This window comes from Lipophrys pholis (assembly GCF_963383615.2).
Source record: "Lipophrys pholis genome assembly, chromosome: 23".
Classification (NCBI taxonomy): domain Eukaryota; kingdom Metazoa; phylum Chordata; class Actinopteri; order Blenniiformes; family Blenniidae; genus Lipophrys; species Lipophrys pholis.
In genome coordinates this window covers 1346129-1369711 of record NC_137645.1, presented here as the reverse complement: position 1 = coordinate 1369711, position 23583 = coordinate 1346129, and the positions used below count along the sequence as shown (strand labels likewise).

The window sequence follows — 23583 nt, the reverse complement described above, 5'->3', positions numbered from 1 at the left end:
TTTGTTTTGTTTTTTTGCTGTTTTTTGCGGGGTTTTATTTTTTATATATTTTTTCAGGTATTTTCACTTTGTTTTACTTTACTTGTATGTGTGTGAATGTCCCTGTCCCTACATGTTGCTCCTCATCTGCTCCGCTTCCTGGAGGAGGATGAGGAGGAGAGGAGAGGAAGAGGAGGAGAGGAGAGGAAGAGGAAAAGAAGGAGGAGGAGGAGGTCACAACTCCAGCTGGTGTTGGCTGATGACGCGGGATCAGGTGGAAGAAAAGCAGAAAAGCACCTTACAGATGAGGCTGCGGCTCAGACGCACCGAGCGGCGCAGCGACGAGCATCGGCGCTCTCAGCAGCTCCGAACTTTACGCACGGAGTTCTGCGGCCCGGACTGCACTCCCCTCCACCCGGCCCGGTCTGTCCAGGTTCTGCCCCCGGTCGGCTACGGCTCTGTGCGGGACGAAGCGCGCCGCGGCAGACGGCGGTGAAGCGGCGGCGGCAACAGCTGCAGCCGGCGGCTCTCCAAGCGGTTTACAGGGACTAGAGGTAAGACGATTCAGGTCTAATCTGCTGCACAGGTGCTCAACGCCACGGAAAAAGTTGTAAATGTGACCTCGTTCCGTGAAGTTTCTGCATTATTAACTGGTCATAACCGACACCGACTGACAAAGTGTGAGCCTGCTTCACGTTTTATTTCTTAAATAATCCGAAGTCACATTAAAACTGTTTATGATTGAAACTACATTATAAAGGAATAATTACATGGGTAAGTTTGTTTAGTTTGGCACAAATTCATTCACAGAAACAAGACATGATGGACAAACTGTATCCAGGACATCAGAGTGTCCCACTGACACCTGGTCAGTTTTTTATTATATCATTTTCATGTCTCAGTCAAACTGAAGTTTTCTTTGATAGCTACTGGGAATAAATGTTTGAAATGGGGAGGTTTAACATTTATATCATGTCAGGTAATTCTATCACAAAACACTTTAACATTCACTTTGTTGCACCATGTTCTTAATTACTAATTGAGTAAAAGTTCAACAGGTTTATGGAATTTAAAGACTTTATTGTGATTTACTTTGTCTTTTTATGAATATTGCAATGTGACTTGAAATGAGTCACTTCATGTAAAAAAAAACATCTAAATCAATACCTCCAACTCCTCAAATACATTAAGTCATTGTCTTTGTTTCTTGTTTTTGGTAAGTTTTTCTCTTTGTTTAGTTCTGACATTCCCTTATTTATTCCCTTATTCTCTTACAGACACAATAAGTACTTTTGCTGGATGGAAATGAATAATTTTTGAACGTTGTATAGACAGGACTCTGCTATTGTTAACACTAACTGATCCAAATGACCTTTTTCATCAACTTTTAAAACATCTTTTTAAGAACTCTGAGGTCAAAGCTTTCTCAGGCTGCCTGTTTGAATTGTGGTGGATTTGTCCCGTCCAGCCTCTCAGTGCCCCCATGTGTTATCGCAGATAAGAATGGCAGCATGTGTGTATTCGGACACTCCTACAACATGTACACAAGTATCTGACAACACAGCAATATTCAGAGTTTGTAACATCACGCGACTGTGAGAGCGGGTATTAAAAAAATAAGACTAAAATAAAACGGGTAAGTCCAGATTTTATGATTATTCCAAACCCTGCTGAAATCCAGACTCAGAAGCCAGTTCAAATCCAACCTGAAACAGTTATAGAAACCAGGCTGATCTCAAGTAGTACAACAGTTAGAAACCAGACAGAAACCTCTCTGAGAAATGTCCAACAACTGTCCGAAAACAATCCAGAACGAGTCGAAACACTCGCCCAATAGCAGCTGCACTCTCAAAACCATTCAAAAAGAATGATCTCAAACCAGGAACCACTCGGTAAACCACAATGAAGAGGAAAGTGTGCTCTATCAATGCCCTCTGGGAAATGATTTCTCTCCATTTAACTAATCCTATTCCCAGTTAACTTTAACTAGATTTTCCACCAAACTGAGGCAGCAGTTGGTCTCACAGGTCTTGCTCAAGGACCCACAGTAGTAACCGTTAAACAGTGGGATTCAAACCTGCAAACCTCTGATCGAAAACTCGCCTCTCTAAACCCAAGACCACCACTGGGCTTCTTTTTGCTTTTTACAATACATGAAACATCTTGTGTTTGTCATTTTGACATGAGTTCATGTCTTTGCCGTGACGTCCTTGAGTGAGCGACACGGTTCCATCCATCAGTCTTCAGACTAAACTGCTCTGTGAACAGACAAGTCAGGTTTTCTGTGGGAACATTTTGAACTGTAATGATTAGCCACTTTTTGTATTTAACTGCTGTGAACAGGACATGTTTCCTGCATTATTAATGGTTTACAGAGAAAGAGTTTCCATATTTTTCAGATGGAAAGATGTTTAGAAGAACCACTGAACAATGTCATAACCCTTTTTTTTTTTAATTTCCTGCAATCTGAGGAGGTTTCTGTGTGTGACTCTACTTTTTATTGTCAAATTTTTCAGGCCTGCACCCAGAAAATGCTTCTTCAGTGTAATATCCCCTATAGTTGCAGCCTTTAAAGCCTCCAATTCCAAAATAGAATGGCATCTTTGAACTAACAACTATTTCAATAAATGCTCTTGAACGCCAGCACTTGCATCGAGACGTTATCAGTCATGTACATTACTTCCTGTCGCCTCTCTGCTCTGGAAAATCTGTTTAACTTCATCCACGTTGATCTGCAGAGCGAATGGTGTCACATGCCCTTGAACATTACATACGTTCATTACGTGAGTCGTTTCAGAACAGCTGCAGACATCTTGATTTTGCCTGTAAAAGGAAATGTGCTCACGAACATTCAATGATAATTGACCTACTTGCATGTTAAAGCTCAAATGCTGGGCAGAGAAGACTGAAGCTCACAAACTGAAACGGTTTGATGAATGATCAGCCGAGGAACAAAATGATAAGCAATGAGCATTTTGATCTCTTTCAGCTGAAACACAATTCTTTCAGCCTTTTACTTGAGCTTATTTCTTTCAGTTTAGCATGATAATATAGTGAATCATTTGGTTGTGAACTGTTTTGTGTTCAAAACAAGAAGACGTGTCATAATCTCAGGCTTCAGGAAACACTGATCCACATCGTTCATCATTATTTTATTCAGAAATGGATCAATAGAAAACTCCCTGGTAAATATAATAACTCATTTTTAGCCGTACTGAATCATTTTAAAGCACAAAACCATTAAAGACTAAACAGTAAGGCGCCGACAAGGCAACAACAACCATTTCCATTAAAATATAGAATAAGGCAGGATTTTTAAATGACATTTTTCAAACCATTTTTATGTATTTTTCAGATCCAGCAAGACTAATGCTAACTCATCCCTTCTCCTAAAACATGTATACTGTGCATATGAACTCAACCCAGGCTGAAGTCAGTTCTCATGTGAACACAGAAACTCATCACATCCAGCAGTAGAATATAGAATCTGTTTGACAATAAGCGATAACAGGAGTAGAGAAACCTGATAATAAACAAAGGAGCTTTTGTCTGGTTGGCTTGACATGATCGGTTTCAGCAGCACCGAACGACTGTGTGATTACAGCTACATCAGACAAAAGACTATTGCAGTTCTGTCTCTGATCTCTGAAAATCCGCAGTCGTGTGTCAAGTAATTGTTTTGTGGGTTTATTTTAAGATTAACATCTGGTTCAGTCACTGGATCAATCCCACAATGCTTTGCACTGTGATGTCACATGATCCCACGACCAGCTATAGGTAAAGCGCCCGTCAGTATTGAATATGGATTTGTAATCAAGCTTGTCGTGTTTCATTCAATCTGAATATCAGAGAAACACTCTTATGATAGAACAGAAAGCCAATGTTGTGTTTACAAAGTAATCTCCATCAGTTCAAGCATCCAAAACAAATGTTTACGTGATCTTGATCAGATCTATATTTAATCTGGTTACTCCTGCTCCATGTAGCTCCAGCTACTGCTCGCCTGCTGGCAAAACGGATTTTTTTTTTCTGCTCACTTGGATGGACCCGGCCATCGATGTATCCTTGAATTATAATTCATCCTCATCTTTTATTATTGAACGTTGCTCATAGATTAGACAAGAATTCATATCCGCCCTGATGGAGATGTCTTTTTTGTCTTTATTTTATTTTACTTTTCACGAAAACTATCCGATATGCCGCACAATAATCATCCTCATTTCCTGTGCATTTCAGATTGATGTGCAACGATTCCTAAATGACCCTTCTATCTAATGAACTCTTGTCCTCTGGCCGTCGTCATTATGCGTGTGTCCGTGATATGGCATCCGAGGATGTTAATTAGTAACACGTCAACATGGACACGCAGGATTATATAATGCTGCAGGGTCTCTGCCAAATTTAACGCCTGACTCCATATGGATTGAATTCTACTGTCTGTTTAGATCTGCGTGCCTGTTTGTGTGTGTGTGTGTGTGTGTGTGTGTACACCCTGAGGCGCTGTGATGAGTTGGTCCTACAACCAGTGCTGGAATGCAGCTCCAGAGCAGCGGGCATCCTCCCGATAAGGCTTATCGCCGCTCTATCTGCACATGACGGTTACAGTCGAGGCCTCAAAGTACAACAGGCTGACTGTAACATCCCGGAGCTGCGAGGCCGTCGTTGCTTCACAACAATCACAACATTCGAACAACATTCAACCTTGGATGATTTACTGTACGCTCTTAGCTTCTGTTTTCTTTAGCAGTCTCCTATTTCACCAAGAAATCCCTGCTTTATGTGGAGTTTTCATGTTTTTTGGGGAGTTTGAAAAATGCACCGGTTGGTGTTTTCACAGAAGTTGTTGTCTCAGGAGTTGGGCTTTTTTTTGAAGCTTTGACGATTTTTGAGGAGAAACTGTTCATTGCTCAGGACTAATAGTTTATCGATCCGTTAATGCAACTACTTAGGGCGACCCTCTGCATTAAAGTGGTTCAGCCAGTACTTTTCTCACTCCTACAATATTGTGGAACTGGAACTAGACTGTGCAGGTGCCAGGTAGCTACTCATTTATAGAGGGTTTAACAAGGCTGAGTGGGTTTCTTTGCACATTATTAGTAGTCGTCTTCTGAATTTAGAAATGTGACATAAATGAAGGTGTTCACTGTCATAACAGTGATTCCGAAGCCCCAAAAGCCATTAGCCACTTTCAGGTATTCTGTGAAATCAGAGCTGCTTTTAACAACTGTTTGTCAAAAATGAGTTGATTTATAAAAAAAAAAGGTTGCAAGCCTTAATTTGTACCACAAGGTAGAGATGTTGGTCTGAACTGAATTTATTTATTGGAAGTTTGTGGCATTCAGACTGCAGACGTCATATTTACTTAAACTGGTTTCAGCAGGAAGATCTGAGAATCTCTGTGATCCACAAATGTTTTCCTGTTTGTGACTCAGGAATTAATTAGTTTTTTTTTGTTAAAGGTCAGCTACGCGCTGTAAAGCCGTCAGGAAGAGGCAGCAGCCGTCACTCTCCCAAAGAAGCCTTATCGCACATTTTTAATGGCTTTTGAATGTCTGTCTCCCGGAGGTAAACCTTTCATTCCCTCCGTAGCTCACTCCTGTTAATCAGAGGCTTTCACACCTGATGCTGCGTACACTTCAATAGCTGCATGATATTTAAATCCAGTTTCTGTCTTTCTCAGCAGTGTAGGGAATGGAGCAGGTTATTGTCACACTGTTAGTTACTGTCAGGCTTCATACATGTGATGAAGTTATATCAAATCTCCAAAGGTCATGTTCTGGACAGTTTAGAGTCTTTGTGGTCATTATGTGTGATGATACGTCTCTATAGTATTCTGTTGTTAATTGATGGCTGTTTTCAGCTCAGACATCCTGATGGTGTCAGGAGTTTCACCATCAAAGCAACACAAGCATTTGGTCGATGATTTTGTGGAATTTTTCAGTCAATTTTGTTTGTCTTTGGAGTTGTGTTTTTATGTGTATTTACATTTGTGGCTGGTTGTTGCTTCATCTTTTCTCATTTCATGTCGACTATTTGTCTTTTTTTTTCTGCAAGTGGTCATTTTGTTGACTTTAATGTCTTCTTTTTGCAGATTTGTTCATGTTGTTGTGGCTTTAGTGTGTCCCTCACTCACAGGTCACGTTGTCTTTACGAGATTTGTGTGTTTGTTTCTGGTGTGACTCCTTAATGCAATTTAAAAAGCTGCTCGTGGGCTCCCGCAAGGTAAAAATATTTAACACGGAAAGCCAATAATCCCTGCCGGCGCCATTGCGGTGTGTGTCAACCTGTGTCACCTCGTGACTCTGGTCAAAGCTTCTGATGTGGGGACAAACAGAAAAAAAAAAGCAGTTCATCTTAAACAAAAGTGTGAAAATGGCAAAACATTTCTCATTTAAATTGCATGACTACAAGGAGAGAAAAATTATTGACACTGTCAGCTGATTATAGGACTTCCATTGTTGGAAAGTTAATTACAATCCTTTATTTTCCGACTATTTTTCTTGTCCCGTTGACTCACACAGGAGGTTTCTCTGTTCTCTCACCTCCTTGAGGTTTGAACAGCTTCCCCCCCCCGAGGGAGCGACTGCTCTCACTGTGCGGGATCGAGCCACTCGATATGTGTTAGTGCAAACAAGTGAAGTTACTTTAGAGGCCTGACTCACTGCAGCCCCGAGCCGGTGCCGTGTCACCGCTGCGGTTTGTGCAGGTTCAAACTGGACCTGGGCTGAAGTGCCACAAAGTCACATGTTTCACTCAAACCTCGTGTATTTATGGACCTTTGAACGAGGTGAAGTGCCAGCACACGCTTACATCCCTGCAGTTAACTATTAGCTTTAAATAACCTTCAAACATGTTTGATATTATCCATTTTTAAACTGTAAGCATGTCACATTGCATCCAATCATTTACATTCACATATAGGACATTATATCAATAATATGACCTGAAAATGACCAGAGTTCATTGTTCTTCTGCAGAATTCATTTGTAAAATAACACAAGTTGGCCCGATGTCCTTCTGTGTCACATTGCTGTATTTTTGTGTTTTTGCATTAATTCTGCATCGTGATTAGGATGTTATGTCTCCGTTTTGTCGCTTTATAGTTAATATCGATCTCTTTGTGCTGTTTTCATTTGTTCCATTCCTTTTGTCCTTCGCATCCATTCATGTTTGACACACAGCCACAGAAGAAAAGGGTTTTAGTTATTTGCCATTTCGTAAAGCTACCAATAAGCTTAGTAAATTTATTGTTCACAGTTGTTACTATACATTTATTTAATGTGACAAAATTACGATTTTTATTGTGTATGTAGAAAAGCGGTCCAACAGTAGAATTACAGATATAAACAGTAACTTTTATTTTAGTATTTTACTTCTTAATTTTTTATAATTTTCACAGTTTGAATGCAGTTCACTGCTTGAAAGGTGTTTGTACCCTCTCAGCAGAGAACTAACAATCTAGTATGTGCTTTGTCGGTGTGTAATGACTTTACTTTCCCACTTCAGCCTGGAAATAAAATCAAAGTCGATGTTCGTCGGTGGCTGTTTCCCGCCGTGCGTTAATGAAGTGGTTGACCGATGATTAAACACGCCACTTAAAGCAAAAGCAAGAATATTGATGTATCTGTCAACTTCTGCATCCTTCCTGCTGATCGCCATCGATCAACTGCTGTAATTCCTGGGGAGACAGTCGCCGCGGTAACAGTTGAATAAGGCATTTTGAATGGGCAGGAGGGAGGTGGGAGTGGTGCAGTATGTGTTTGCTGCACGGTGTGTGTGTGTGTGTGTGTGTGTGTGTGTGTGTGTGTGTGTGTGTGTGTGTGTGTGTGTGTGTGTGTGTGTGTGTGTGTGTGTGTGTGTGTGTGTGTGTGTGAGATGGTCTCTGCGCTCACTTCTCAGTCTGGTGGTTGCAGCCGGAGCTCGCTCCTTTTCTTTTTGCAAGAACAGTAGTAAAAGGTGTTATTTGTTATATGCAACTCGTTTAAAGCTCAGTTTCCTCACTAAAAATAGATTAAAATGGCTGCTTTTTTCGCCCACAGTTATATACAGAGCGATATGAGAGGTGAGCCTCCCCTAGAGGGGGCAAGAATGTTTATTAAAAGACTTATTGTTGTGTGTGTTCAGTAAATTATTATTTTTCTTTTAAAGCCGCTGTGGCAAAATGACGAGGAACATGCGTTTGTGTGTTGAGCCTCACAGCTGAATGTGTGGTTTGCCCGTGCTAAACGTCTCATTCTGCTGTTGACTCTTGTTTTGTTCACTGTTTAGGTGAATTTTGCCGCAGCTACTCACCTTTACATCATTTTGTTGTTGGTGCTGGAGTCATCAAGTATGTTGAAGTGCATCTGGTTCTGTGTCTTATCACCATTAATGGACTTTGAGACATGTTGGAGGTAAAGGTTGCTGTAATTCAGAGAACACACCTGCATATCCAGTGTTTGTGGATTTACAGGCAGTAAAAGGGGATTGCAGACTGTAATCCAGCTGCTTGTTATCAGAGGAAAATTATCTTCAGTGACGCGTCAAACCTTGACAGATTCCTCACGTTTTCAGAGCAGCTGCGTCAGACCTCTTTGTTGTGACCCTGGACCGTGAACGATTGAACGAAATTAGGCATTCTTGAGTTTTTGTCGCCCCACTAGGTTGACTGATCACAGTGTGGGAAAGACAACAGTGCGGATGCTCAGAGTCACATGATGACACTCACTGAGGGTTTTCCCCAACAGCTATCTGAATGTTTCTGTGAGGGAGGGAATGTCATTACAAAAGGAGTGCAGGGCACCTAAACACAAGAATAAACTTACAAAATGAAGAATAAGGACACAAAACAATGAGGGACAAATGGTGGCAGGAACAAAATGAAATATTTAAATCTGACCTAAAACAGGCACAGCGAGATGCAGATCAACTGCACAGTGATGGGAAATGACCACAAAGTGGTGGAACTCCACCTAGAAGAGGCACGAAGGGACACAAACCTTCAATGAGATGCAACAAAATGAAAACACACTCAGAGCTACTGTGGAAATGCCCCAGAGAGCCAGCCGACGTCATTGTGTTTTCTGTTTGAAAACTGGATTTGGGTCATGCTATTTTCTGAAAGACTGAGAAGTACAAATCTGCTACAGATCCTTTGGGGAGCCCGGAACAAAAGACAATTACTCGAAAATAATATATACAACACCAGTCAAAGTAGATTTCTTTAGTTTGACCTCCTTTTTGAGTATTCAGAAAGACAATCACAGAATAAATGTGTGCCGACTTCATCTGACACCACCATTCAAAAAAAATGTAATAATAAGAATAATAATGATGATATTCAAGTCTTCCTGTCATTGTGAAGCACTATGTATTCATGTATATATTTAATAAGTTGATTAACACAATTACTATAAACAAATGTGTTAAAACTGAATTAACCTATCAGTGTTTGTGACGCTGTATTTCAGATCTTTTTGGTTTCATTATTGCAAAATCAATAGTTTTCCATCTGGGGACACTTTTAGAAAACCAGTGTCACATTTCCACTGCCCACTATTTTTAGAAAGCGGTCTGCCGCCCAATCACTCGGCCGTCTGCCCGCTCAATAGTTGGCGCCAAAAATATTAGTCGTTTTAAGCAATTAGTGATTTAGTCACGCAGAAGGACTGTACAGTGGTCAGACAGCCGCCCCGCTCTCTGCAGCACAGCTCTGCTAATCTGGGCAAAGTTGTGGAGATTTTCTCACTAAACCGTTGCAGTTTGAAAGTGATCATGTGCCCGAGGACCAACAGCTTGTGATCACGTTGTTTGTAATCAGTAGAAAATATCAGTATTGAAATTACACATGAAGATGGCTGGTAGGTGGGTGTTTGAGTGGGAAAGTAATTTTTTTTCCATTTTCTAGACGACTTGTGGCTTTTGTTTTCCCTGACTCACCCCCTCCTGTGAGATCAGTTAGTAATTATCTGTAGGTGTGAATGTGTATGTTTGTACCTGTCCATGATGGATCGTCTTCACCCAATGGGATTGGCTTTAACCTTCAGTAATCCTAACTTGGATTGAGTGGGTAGAGATGATGGATATATAAATCCCTCAATGCACTTAAAATGTTTTAACCGCGGTCTAAAGATTTGGAAGAAGTGGGTTTCTCAGATGTTTGATTGTGTTTAACTTGACTGACAATTGTGCTTTTTTTTGGGGGGGTGGGGGGGGATCATCATTTGTGCTAAGGCGTGTGGGGATCATCTCAGGGTGGTCAATAAGTCCTCACTGTAATCCCCCTCATGCAAGATCAAGGTCAGGATTACTGGCCACGCTCACTGTTTTAGCATTCGAGAAGGACACTGCTGCTGCTGCTGCTGCTGCTGCTGCTGCTGCTGCTGCTGCTGCTGCTGCTGCTGCTCCTGCTGCTGCTGCTCCTGCTGCTGCTGCTCCTGCTGCTGCCGCTCCTGCTGCCGCTGCTGGTGTGTCGCTCTTCACTTCATGAGAACTGACCTAAAAGCCCTTAAGCCCCCCGTGTGACTTCATTACTGTCACCAGCTCACCCAGCCTTGATGGCGGTTTCTATACTGAGAGTTGACAGATTTATTTTTATTGTTTTACGTCTGCTGACGCTGGCGAGGAAGAAAAACCAGGAGAGATTCAAACAATCATGTAGAAAGAAAAAGATGAAGAAGTTGTAAGACGGATGAAGTTTAGTCCCTCTTTTCTTGAAGATTTTTAAAAAAAATTTCTGGGTCAAACTAAAATGTAGGTGAAGTTATCACAGATGCTTTATCTTCCGTCCAGAATCAGGACAAACTAGCACATTTTTTGTTGAGGAAATATAAATATTATAACTGTAGATATTAAAAGAAGAAATGAGAGTGCTGTAACAGAAGATAAAAAGATATAAACTGAGGAAGAATATTAAAGAGTGAGAAGAAGCTGGAAGGAGGAAATCAAATCAGAAATCAAACAGACCTGTAAACTTTAACGTTAAGAAGTGAAAAATAATTGTGAGAGAGAAGTACAATTGATGGATTAGTTAAATGAATTTCAGTGTTTAAGCAGATCAGCATTAAACCAACTAATGAGCAGCAGGCGCCGCCGCTCCATTTATTTACTGGAGGACGACCTCTGAGGTGAGCGTCTGACCTGGTCTGACCTGGTCTGACGTGTCTGAGACGGAGTTAACACGTCCTGTCTGTTCAGCGTTGATCTGTACAGCCACCAAATCGCAGACTTTTGAACACGCAGTGCTTCAACAATGCTCTTGGCTTCAATATATCTTCTTTTATTTCTGCATGACTTTATTTTGGGGCTTTTTTTTTTTAAGAGATTCTACGGAAGTCGCCATTCATCCTTTTATATCTTGGACAGTTCGATGTCTTTCCTGAAGGTGAAGATTTACATACTTAGCTCCGTGTTGCATCACAATGTTGACGTAACTTGTAAATATAAAGTATTGGCGTCATCTTTCGGTGATGATCTGATGGGAAGAAGGGGGCAAGTGAGAAGGAGGAAGGAGGGAGGGAGTTTCATCCCTTGTGATGGGTCCCATGACTGGAAGAGGCCTTTCCACTGTTCAGTGTGGCGCTTCAGGGCAGTCTCACCACCGTTCTATTACACTGTTTAAACACCCAGCTGTCCACGCCTCACATCTTGCTGTAATAACCACCCAGGAGTGGACTGGAGCGCTGTGGGGACACATGCTCATGTTTGTTTGTTTCTTTGCGTTGACAGGTTGACGAACGGCGGCAGGATGCTGTGGCTGCTGCTCTGTCTGCTTCCTGCACTGAGCTGCAGCAGGATCATTGCACAGGGCGGACCGCTGAAAGAAAGACATCACCATGGTCAGTGTGGAAGCCAATATGTACTGATTTCTATTTATTTTTATGGTATATTCTACGAGCTTTCTATCAAAAAAACCTTGAAATGAGCTTTTTACTTACTGCTATTCTACAATTGCTTGTAATTTGATACCAGCCTCTGTGCTGAAACATGCTTCTTTAAAGAGTTCCTTTAATATTCTGTTTATGCAGTTTATATAGACTTTATAACATTATACAACCATATGTAAAAGAGAACATAGCCCGGGAAATGCCTGTTTTCATTTAATTCTTTATTTTTCTATTCTCTAACATGTTTAGGAAATTTAGCCCAACAGCATGTTTGAATGTAAATGCCACTTACCTGATCTGTTCAGTTCCTCAACACAATGAAAATGTGATCATTAAGCTCATCATTGATATTTGTTTTTACACACTTTCAAACCGCAAACAATCCATATTAACGTACATCCTGTGGCTTTGATTATTGGCTTTTTCTCCCAAATCGCATATATTTCAACTACTCTGTTTGAAGTCATTTTAAAAGCTGATGGAATCAGTATATTTCCATTTATTTTGTCTCATTGACACCATTTGAAGCTCGCCCTGAAAGTTTATCTGCTACAAAAAAAAGAGTTTAAATTCAAATGAATAAAAGTGAATGAGAGTATAAAAATCAGAGGTTCTAAATTAGGAGCCATTGATAAAAATCTCTTTCATTCTGGTGTTTAACATTTACTAAATGCAGGGAGAAAGATTCCATCTCTCCCAGGTCTTCAGAAGAGAGGCTGTTTATGTCTTTGGTTCTCACCTGCCATTTCTCTAAATTTATCTGCACCTGAGCAGCAGGATCAGAGCGTCTCGTGTTAAAACGAGTCTCCAAGAAGCTCACAATCTGATCCAGGATCAGTGTCAAAGTGTTTCCAGGGTCAGAAACAAACCTGCCGAGCCTGAAGTGAGCGGGCAGCACAGGACAAACCCGGACAGGGATTGGTTGCAGCCGCAAGTTGGCTGTCGACTTGCCTCACAGCACAGAGACGACGGTTCCATCACTCGTAACGCTTCGCTGGATCTCAGCGAAGCGAAGTTTTGTCTCCTTTTGTTCCACCTCAGCGCTTATCGATGCGTTTGGCAGTGGGAGTGGGTTCGACAAATGTCACAACCGATTAGTTTGATACCGTGTGTGTGTGTGTGTGTGTGTGTGTGTGTGTGTGTGTGTGTGTGTGTGTGTGTGTGTCCTGCTTTATTTCCAGATGTTTGTCTCTGCTTTGACATAAAGCATCTGTAGCAGCGAGAAGCAGCATCATGTGACTGTTTGCTCCGGTGTCATTTCTCTGCGGTTTATTGACAGAAAAATAATGTTTCCAGTAAAGACTTTTACGCTCAAACACAATTTCCTGACCACATGTAATAACCAAGAGAGATCGTGAGACGTACATGAGAGCTCTGCTCCTTTCTTTCAAGACTTGGTGCATTAATGCAATTAAATCTCCCAGACTTCCTGCCTGACTAAAAATAAAGTTGGCGCGGCAGTAAATCCATTTCACCCTGGCTGCTATGATCTGCTGCAGGTGTCCAAGTGTCCAGCTCTGTTGCAGCCCAGCGTGTCTCCTGTCGTTCTCGGGTTCTGAGAAGTGGTAGTTGTCGATAAGAAACTCCCTGCCGCGCAGCTCGCTGAGCTCCTTACAGCAAACACAGGGCCTTTGTTTCCCTGCTGCAGCAGCGTGCATTCTGTGGCAGATTACCGCTCGCCGCCCACGACAGCGGAGATCTTTTGAAGTGGCACGTTAGAACAAACACGGGAGAAGTCAATACACTGAGGCTAGGAAGTTTTCAGCACTTTGACTCACAACTCAAGGTCCATTTACTCTTATTCGGTCATATTTAAGATTTTCAAGTGATTATTCTGCAATCTTATGGAGAGTAATGCAGTCAAAAGGTCTAAAATAAAAAGATAGAAGTATTTCATCCAAAAGTGGGAATTAGTTTCTCTTGTGTTGTGTACCCTTGAGATAAATGATGCCGTCTGGGGTTTCTGGGTCTGGGAGACCAAATCAGCAAGAAAAAACCCAAAGTGCATGATGGACTCATTCTTTACTCTTGTCTCCGGGCCGGCCTGTTGCGCAACATGTGTTCATCTGGCCGGCAGTCGGTTTGATAAGTTTTAAACATTTATTCCCACTCAAAATGTAGAGAAGCTCAGCTCTGTTACTGTAGAACACTAAAACCATCAATCCACGTTTGACACTGCGGATCAGTCCAGTAGGGTTTAACAGTGGACTCCCTTTCTCTGTGGTGTTTGCATGTTAGCCCTGTGCTTTCTTTCTCTTGTCCAGAGTGTAACCTACCTTTACCTATAGTTGGCTGTGCTCGACTCCACTTCCCTCAGTTGGGTAAATAACAGTAATTATAATACATTTCATTTGAAGGCGCCTTTCTAGGCTCTCAAGGACACCGTGTAAACAAGCTAAGGAAATTGTTGTGGAAAATGGATTTATCTTTACAGCTCCTGCGTTCCTTCATTGTGTTTGCCATTGAAATGAAGCTTTTCAGTGAAGTTTACGGGGGATAATCCTGATTGAATCAACGTCATTTACTCTATCACCGAACAGTTCAGATTTCAGCCACTCCTTTTCACCCGAGATCCTCCTCGTCTGCGACCTCCTGCTGCTCTCAGACGCTGCCCGAAATCAGTCGCCACATCAACAGCCTATCAGAAAGAGATTGCATGTTTGAGTTAGATACTGGCAAATTGATTTTGTTTAAGTGGGGCCGAGGAGACATGCCAGTGGGAGAATTGATTATTTTAGTTGAGTTTTTTTCTGTTTTGTTATTTTGGCTTGGTCATCTGCCTGAATGTCCTCTCTGTTCCTCTTGGTTATCTGGGTCTTCACTGTAGTCTCATCAATGGTTTTTCTGTTATATCTCAGAGAAAAATTTAATTAGATTTCCCATGAATCCCTAATGTGAGCTCTGAAGCTTCCTTTAGGCAACATACAGTTAACTTGAGTCATGCAAAACAATTTAAGATGAGATTCTCAAACTGGCTCTCTGTTCTCTCCCACGTTACTTTAACCCAAACAAGTAGCTTGGTAAGTGTCTGTTTCTCTACCTGTGTGTCTGTAGTTGTTAGCAACTTGAAGTCACTGGACTTTCTGTGTGTTGTTGGTTTTTGCAGCAGCAGCAGCAGCAGCAACAGTTGCCACGACAACAAGGCCTGACATCTACTACTGCCGCTCACCCAACATGGAGGACTTCACCTGCTGGTGGCACCCGCTCAACAACCTGACGGACGGCGAGGAGGTCACCTACGTCCTCACCTACTACAAAGAGTACGTACACAGATGTGTACATGAGGACAGAATTGGCCTTTATTTGCATTAATTTGCAACAGTATTCAAAACTAAAACAATCTGATATACACAAGATCTGCTGAGACAGATGGTTCACAACTGAACCTGATTCAAATAAACCAGTATGCGAGGAGTATTGGATCATTTTATTTAGTAGGTTTATTTGATACCTGTGCATTTTCCATGTTGTAATAAAACAACAAAATCCTAATACTTTCCCCCGACTGATGCTGTAAAATCAGCCCCAGGTCAGAGGCCTGCTGAAATTTTCTGGGTCATACAAGTCCGGCCGTTTAATCCCGCTTTCAACTTTCGTACAGCACTTCTGCATAAAGCTTTTAGGGCGTCGATAATTCCAGGCAGCGCCACAATGCAATGCTGTGCACGGCTTCACGTGGCTTCAAAAGGACACCCGTCGCCCCACATAACGGTTACAGTAATGAGGACGCATTGAATTGTTCTTTTGACCGGATGTGGCCTCCGTTCACTGGTGCTTCTCTCTCCTGCTGCACACAGAACAAGCACAAGCAGGGACTTGTTGGACAGTTTGCTTCTTTTCTGTTTCATGTTATTGGAACTGTTACGCTCAATCCATTTATTCAATTCGGCTTGTTGTTATGCAAAAGATTATACATTCATGCACGAGCAAAAAGCAAGAGACACCTGTCTGCAGGACTAAAAATGAGCTGCGGCAATATCTATTCAGAAGTGTGGCTGGCCACAGTGCCAAGCTGGTTCTGGGGGCCATCAATCCACTAAAGGGACGGCAGAGCAACTTTCAGTTGCAAGTTTAAATCCTCCACATTTCAGATCATTGAAAGCAATATGTTGGAATGTGATATCCAGGCTCAAGATGCAAAGAACCATTATGTTCATTATTATTATCTACACTTAAATTGGTATCTGTGTACAAATACATTCAATTCCTCTGAAAAACAGCATTTTGCTATTTTGTGGGGAGATTCGAAATCATGCTTTTGTAATATTAGATCATCTCTGACTGTTTGTGAGCGTAGTGGAGTCGCACAGCCTTGTGTAACACAACAAAGTGATATTCTGCACAAAATGCCAATCAATTTGAATATAAAATGAAAATGACTCCACTGAAAATAGCTTTGCAACGCCATCTCAGGGACTTCTATCAACAGAACCTGTTTGCATGTGGCTGAATATTTACCCGAACCCTTCCCTGTGATGTTTCCAGCAAAGGGCCCATCCACGAATGTCCAGACTATGAGACGGCGGGCCCCAACAGCTGCCACTTTGACAGCAGCCACACGTCCATATGGAAGATCTACTGCATGAATGTGACCGCAGTCACCAGCCGCAGGAACTACACCTCCCAGCAGAACTGCCTGGACGTCGCAGACATCGGTAATAATCTGTCAGTCTAGGCCAGAGGCGGGCAACTTGGATGAATTGACACTAGTGTGCACAGGGGCAACTTGTGACCAAGCATGAATACCTCAGGGAGATGCAGGAATTTTGGCTCTGAAATATAAAAAATTTCTATCCAAATTCTTGTTCAATACTAAAAGTACAGAGTATAACAAATGTGGTTAAAATGACTTTACTAGCAGTTCATACTTGTTAGGAAATTGGCTGGTGGACATCTCAGACCACGTGTGGCCCTTCAGACACCAGGCGCCCACGTCTGCTCGAGAACAGTTTTTGTGATTATAGCAGTGAAAATGCATTTATTTTATTGCCTTTTTTTTTTTTGCAGTGTGCAATATTTTTGTGTGACGATATTTCTTCACTGAGAAGAATTCAAATAACTCATTCGGTGCAATTAAATGAAAGGTCACAAAAGGGTAGTTTCATTAAAAAAACAAACCTTATTGACAAATAATTGAAACAATTCAAAAATATCAGACAAAATCACATGAATACAAGTCTATATGAGGATGTGATTAAAGAACTGAGGCACTGATCCTGCCTACCTTATCTCCTACCATCCATCCTGGGTGCAGGAGCCTTTCCACTTCATATCAATAAATAAGTCGACTTTGTTGTGTCTTGTTGTAGAAACATAATCCAGAATGACCCCGAGGACTAAAAACTGTTTCTGTGGATAAAAAAAGACATCATCATGTTCAGTCAGGCAGCTGTGCAGCCTGTGGTGCTTCAAACATGTGCAGTCAGTACAGCAGGTGTCTGCATAACGCAGCCAGGCATAAAACGCACTCTGGCTTTGATTCATTCTCACAGTGCAGAAGACAATCCAGCGTGTTCAGGGTCATAGTGACGAGCTTCAACATCGTGGACAAACCTGAACAAACAGAACAACATGTGAAAAAGGGAAAACAACCTTGAAAAGACTCAGTCAGCGGTCCAGTTCAGGGCCAAGAGCAAAAAAATACAATAATCTAATGGTGTCAACTATGAGCATCCATCTAAAAATGCAAGCACAGACCTTAAAGTGGACAAAGAGTTCAAGTCAGTCCAGTCGACCAGTTGGCCTGTGTCACATTTGTCTGTAATAGTCGGTGGTTTCTTTGGTCCGATATTTCTGCTTCTAATCTCATTTCTGGAGGCCAGAGTGTCTGTTAGGGTCCTGATGTTGCAGATTTGGAGCAGATCACAGTGTTTAAATGTAGGTCTGCAGAGTGTTGTGTGATTTAATCATGGCTGATGTGCCCCGCCTGTCTGCCTCTGTGATCTTTTGTTGTTCTCAGGAGGGTTTAGAGGGCATTGCTCTTATTGCGGCCCATCCAGTGAAATTGCCACAAAGGTAATGTGACATTCAGGTGTATGGCATTACAATGGCTGCAGGCAGTAGAAGCTATTCTGAACTCGGTGCCTCCTAAAAGATGTGAAAAAAGTCGTAGACAAACGGAGGATCTATCTTTCTCCTCTCTGACCTCAAAGATTAGCAGATTACAATCCCAGTTACATGTGTTAATGTGAATCAGTGTTTCCAAATCTTTTCAAAATAATCAAAAACAAACAGTGGGAGATGTTAAAGACAGGCAGATGAACATGAATGATAATAAATGGCACGTTGTCATCAAGCGTTACGTATGGTGAGTGAACTCAGTCGCTTTTCATCCAGAATCTGAACTCCAGTCCACTGTAGAGAAAGATAACGTCTTACAGCAAGAGCGCATGGTTTGGATTCCATGTCGATTTTTCTTAATAGGATATTATCTCAGCTGCTGCTTATAATAAACCTTGACCCTCTTTGATTCTCTGCATGTGTGACTAGTTTGAAGAAAAGACATCGAGCAGCTTGAATCCTCCTTGTCCAGTCTGGACGAGGTCAAGAAAGTAAATAAAACCTTTGATGGCCATTTTTGACATTTCCCAACATGTCCTCTCTGCATCTGTGCGTTAAATAGTTCAGACTGAAGCTCCAGTCAACCTGACCTACGAGCTGACGGACGTCGGCGGGGACGAGATGGGACACAATGCACTGCTGTCCTGGAAGTACCCGGTGCCCTCGGACCTGCAGTACGGTTGGATCACGCTGGTGTACGAGCTGCAGTACAGACGAGTCACTGAGCCCGACAACTGGAAGGTACGCACGCCTCTTGACTTTATAGTCCAGAAAATACGGCATCTTAAAATGTAATGTGCTCACAAAGCGGTCGTTCATGCTGGTTTGTTTGTTTGTAGGTGAAGCATCCTCTGCGAGAGCCTCGTGTCGAGCTGCTCGGCCTCCCCGTCGGCGACTACATGGTCCGAGTCCGCTGCCGCTCGCACAACTACGGCCTGTGGAGCAAATGGAGCGCCACGCTGTCCATGAGCATCCCAGCCAAGCCGCCAGCAGGTAGAGTGTCCATGACGACCACGATGGCTGATTGACATTTTAGCCTCATTGTTGTTTTTGTTGCTGCAGAGACAGTGACGTTTACTTTGAAAGCTCGGGTGCTTTTAATGCTCGACTTATGGATTTTCTTTCAAGATAACTTACCAATTATTTCTTCCTTTTTGAATGTTTCAAATTATATCAACAACATTATAAAACCTCATATTTTCATTAGAGTGACAGTGTGGCCTTTGCCTCACCTGTAAACATGCGCTTGCCTTTAACCAGGACATCAATTAGGCCACCGTTGTGAATGACATGACAGAAGTGTCTTACCTGTGCAGGTAAATTCCTGGTGCTGATTCTGGCGACGGGCGTGAGCGTCGTGGCTCTGCTGGTGATTACCTTTGGTGTCATCCCGCAGAGTAAGAGGTGAGAAAACTGGCACACTAAGTCACTGTAAAGAGGCTCTGTGTGGCTGGAAGGACATTAGTCTTCATTCTTCCTCTCTTTGTATTCCACCTTTAGATTGAAAGAGTACTTCCTGCCGCCCATTCCAAAGCCACGGATCATCGGCATCGATCCACTGCTCCTGAAGGTAAGACCTCAACCGTTCAGCTTTACCGCTTTCTTGGGTTTTCCCTCTTTTTAATCATGCGCTCCTTTTCCCTCGTTCTATTCTTCCATAACGAATCCATACACTTGTATTATGTAAGCGTGCAAAGTGGGGATGAGAACATGTCATATGGACCGTGATTGTTGCTTGTTGTTTCTAAATCCACAAGCTGCCTGATGCATCATGTTCAATCTTCAAATCTACAGCTTGAATAGATCAAGTTTTAAAGCTCACTGCCTCACTACGCGCCTTGAGGGATGAAAACCAGAGAGATTATTTTAAAGACTTCTCTCTGCTCCTGGTGCAGAAAAGCACTTGCTTTCTACTTTTATCTTTAATTCCCTCTTTTTTTTCCTACTATTAGTTCTTCCTCTGCTATGTTTACTCCTCCCTCATCTTCATGCTCTTTTTCCTCCTCTTCCTCCTGCCCCACTTCTGCCCTCAGAAGGGGAACTTGGATCAAATCAACCACCACTTCAGTAACTTCCACAGCTTCAGACCTCCGAGTTACTCAGAGGAAATGTGGGACCATGCCAGCATCGACGGCGCCGACCTCGCCATGCTGAAGGACAGCGGCGTCCCCGCAGATGGCGAGAAGGAAGCTCTGATGGTCGCTGTGACCTCTGGCCGCCAGAGCTCGGCACCGTACACTCAGACAGTCTCGCCCTACTGCACCTCGCCTCTGGAGGCCTTCGCCGCGCCGCCGAGCGTCCTCTCGCCATGTCCCAAGCCGGCGATTGTGACGCTGCCGGGGACGGATTACAGTGTGACCGTCCCCGCTCAGGATCCAACTGCTTTCACCGCCAGCCGCTCGCCGCAGGACTTCTACACCTGCGTGAAGCTCATGAACGAGAGTGGCGAGGTGCACCTGGTGCCGTGTCTGCCGCCGGCATACTGCCACGACCTCACGCCCTTTCAAAGGCTCGACGCAGACAAAGTGAGGAAGGAGGAGAAGCTACTGGAGTACCAGACCAAGAAGAATGGGCTGAAAGAAGGCGGATACCCGGAGAGGAGCGAAGCAGCGGTGCCTCTGCTTCCTGTTTCTGGTGAGCCCAGGAGCTAAAGGACGTTTCTATGAAGCCAAAACTGTTCAGACACTTGAAATAAACTGAAAGCTCTGCACCCGTTTAAAGCTCCAGACTGTTGGAGTACCTCGTCTGCTTGTGTCACTGCGACCGGTGCTGCTCCCCGGTTTTCCTTTTGACCTCAGCTTCTGACTGATTTCTGGGACGCAGAAGCAGCTGCAGCTGCACAGCATGTCGCCCACAGATTTGTTCACATTTCAGGATAAAAAAGAATCAAAGAAATTCAATGATCAGTCAGCCCAGAAGCAGCTGGACTCACGAATGACTTCAATCATGTGAAAACGTGTTTCCGAGGGATAACGGCGTCGCCCCTCCTCCACAAACATGGTCATCTCTCAGGAAATGATGGAAACGCTTCTCTTTATTTATCTTAGTTGCTCAGAAACGACCCAGCTGTCGGTCAGAAGAGGCGTTTTTCACAAAAAAGAATAAATGCCAATAAAAACTCTCACATTTCCATATTAATATCACCGTGTTCCAGTCACGAGGTTTTCACCTTCTCTAGATATTCTATGATTAAACATGTGGTGGTACTAACATGCACAAGCTCATTACTGCAATATTGGATTATCCCGGACATGAATGAGATTATAATGTAAATGCAAATACCTTGCAAATACACTCTGTCTCTCTCTCTCTCTCTCTCTCTCTCTCTCTCTCTCTCTCTCTCTCTCTCTCTCTCTCTCTCAACTGATAAAGGAGATTTATGTTGCTGTGCACATTTTCACATTGTGAAAACACATCCGTTCAACAGACATTAACTCCTCTCGCTCAGGAAGATGAAAACTGAGATTTATTTACGTCACGTCCAAGAGGTTTCACAATCTTTTGCCTCTTGGTTTTCTTTCTCCAGAGAAGATACACATTATTTAATCATAAAAGTAGGAAGCGATAACTTCTTGAACGCTAACAGATGTATATTTTTATAAAGGACTGCTTCAGTCTTAATGTAACAGATCCACTTTATTTTATGAATATTGAACATCCAACCAAAAGGAAAGATATTTTTCAGGTGATCAGAAGGTGTTGTATTCCTGCCACCGGCTTTTTGAATGTCCAAACTCGTCGTCCGTCTTGAGGAGGAAGTCAGCTGGACTGTCGTCGCCACTCAAAGATTAACAATTAAACACTTTGCAAGATAATGTGATTATCTGTCCCTGCCAAAATCTTTTCATGCACTTTCCTTCTAATGCAAAAGACTAAAACTTAATCACCATTCGGGTCCAAAACAACCAAAAAAACTCTCAACACAAAACACAAATCACTGCACAAGCTCACATGTATGTTACACAACTTTCCCTTGAAAACTGAGAATCTGTTGTAGAAACCAGTGAACCTTTAAATGTCTCTCAGATTCTCAACTCTGAAACGTCCTCATTCCAGCTCTGATGTTTTTTATCACACTTTCAAACGACTCCTAAATGCACACAGCGTTTGTTGAGCATGAATTCTCCAAGGTTGTTTCCCGCCACTGCGGCCTGAGGCGAACGGATCACAGCATTAGTCCCAATCTCACACTGCAGACATGCTGAACTGATCTGACTTGGCCGCGCCGTCGCGCTTTCTTTTGATTCTTGATGGATTATATCCTGCTTCACCTGTTGCCAAAGACGAGCAAAAGTACCGCCGAGCACCAAAGAGCCGCCAACATTTCACCAGTGGAGTGATTTCGTACTATGGGGGGAGAACTAAGCGCGGTGCGGAGGTGTGCTCTGGATGGTACCAATAATTTATGTTGTTGATGTTTTTACTCTGACCTGCTGGAACTTGTGCTCAGACGCTAATCAGGGAGCGATTTCACGCAAAGCTTCACCCTGATGATGGACTTTCATCGCCCTCTTAACCTCTTGAGTCTGGGACGTTTGTGCCGTCGCTTTGTCGTTTCCTCACTGTTGGACTTCTCTTTGTGCCTTCTTCTGTCTTTTTTCTATGTTTTTCTCCGTCCCTCTGACGTGTCGACACTTCAGTCTCTAACTCAGTAGTGAAGTGAGGGGAAATCTTCATTTACAGCACTTCGCTCTTATGTTGCATCAACATTTTTGTTTTTTAACTTTAACTATTTTTAAACTGGAAATGATGAATCGTTGCATTGAACCAGGATAAAACACAGCTTTAAAACTTCATCCATTCAGGGATTCATCTCGATACTGTTTAAATAGGTAATATAAGCTTGGATCCAAACAGAGCCCAGACTATTTCAGTCATTCAGAATTATCCTGCGGTTTTTAAAAAGTACGTAAAACAAGTTTTCTGACTATTCTACGATAAAAAAACAGTAAAAACATTTTTCCAACTTTTCCAAACCACATGCAGTTTAACTAAATATTACCTTGTGAAATATTCACCGGAAAATGTTTCATGATACATTTTGCGTTCTGCAGCTGACAAAGCTCGATATTGTAATATAAATCTATATTTGTCTAATCTGGCGTCTGAATGTTTCTTCACATGTTCACAGCATCTGTACCGATCAACGTTACACTGAACGATCTGTTAAATCTAATGTACAGCTGACGGCTTCAATTAAAAAGATCTTCAGTCATGTGGCAGGTTAATGAGAGTACATGTGGGGATCAATATCTTTTGTTTAGATGCTGTATTTGATCACTTTTAATGAGCTTAAAGAAATGAAAAGCAAGAGTTTCGTCCTGTGCTGTAATTTAAGTTTCCCTCCAATCTTCACCTTCACTTTTCAATCAGTGGCTGTGAGCTGGAGGCGAACTTCAGTGTTGTTCGTTGTATTGACATGAGGAAAGTGATTGGTGGTAAACACAGTCAGTATTTATTAAGCGCCTCTTTGCTGCTTTGAGCCTGTTTAAAAGTGTTTTCACCTTCTATCGTGAAGTCTCGTTCAATCACCCAGTTTTTCTTCTCGTCAGCACTTTGACTTCCATGCAATAAAAAGAATGAAAAAAGTACCTCAAAGTTTGCCAAGTTTGATTGGATTCCGACCGTGTGAGCGAAAAGAATCAGGAAAAAGAAAATGAGATAAAACTGTCCAGACGAT

The 23583-nt window shown here is 42.4% G+C and overlaps 1 protein-coding gene across 2 annotated transcripts; it reads left to right on the top strand.

Moving 5' to 3' along the window:
- The first annotated feature begins 298 nt into the window (after positions 1-298).
- On the top strand, positions 299-23472 carry crfa4 (cytokine receptor family, class I receptor 4). Of its 2 annotated transcripts, XM_080493011.1 has the most exons (9): positions 299-533; positions 11686-11795; positions 14950-15103; positions 16329-16498; positions 18466-18644; positions 18743-18896; positions 19220-19307; positions 19404-19473; positions 19937-23472. In XM_080493011.1, exons 2-9 carry the CDS (start codon positions 11705-11707, stop codon positions 20552-20554), a joined length of 1524 nt encoding a protein of 507 aa, XP_080349137.1. In that variant the 5' UTR covers positions 299-533; positions 11686-11704; the 3' UTR covers positions 20555-23472. The 2 variants fall into 2 exon arrangements, with proteins under 2 accessions (XP_080349137.1, XP_080349136.1); XM_080493010.1 differs by lacking the exon at positions 299-533 and having other exon boundaries at positions 11514-11795.
- Positions 23473-23583: the final 111 nt, after the last annotated feature.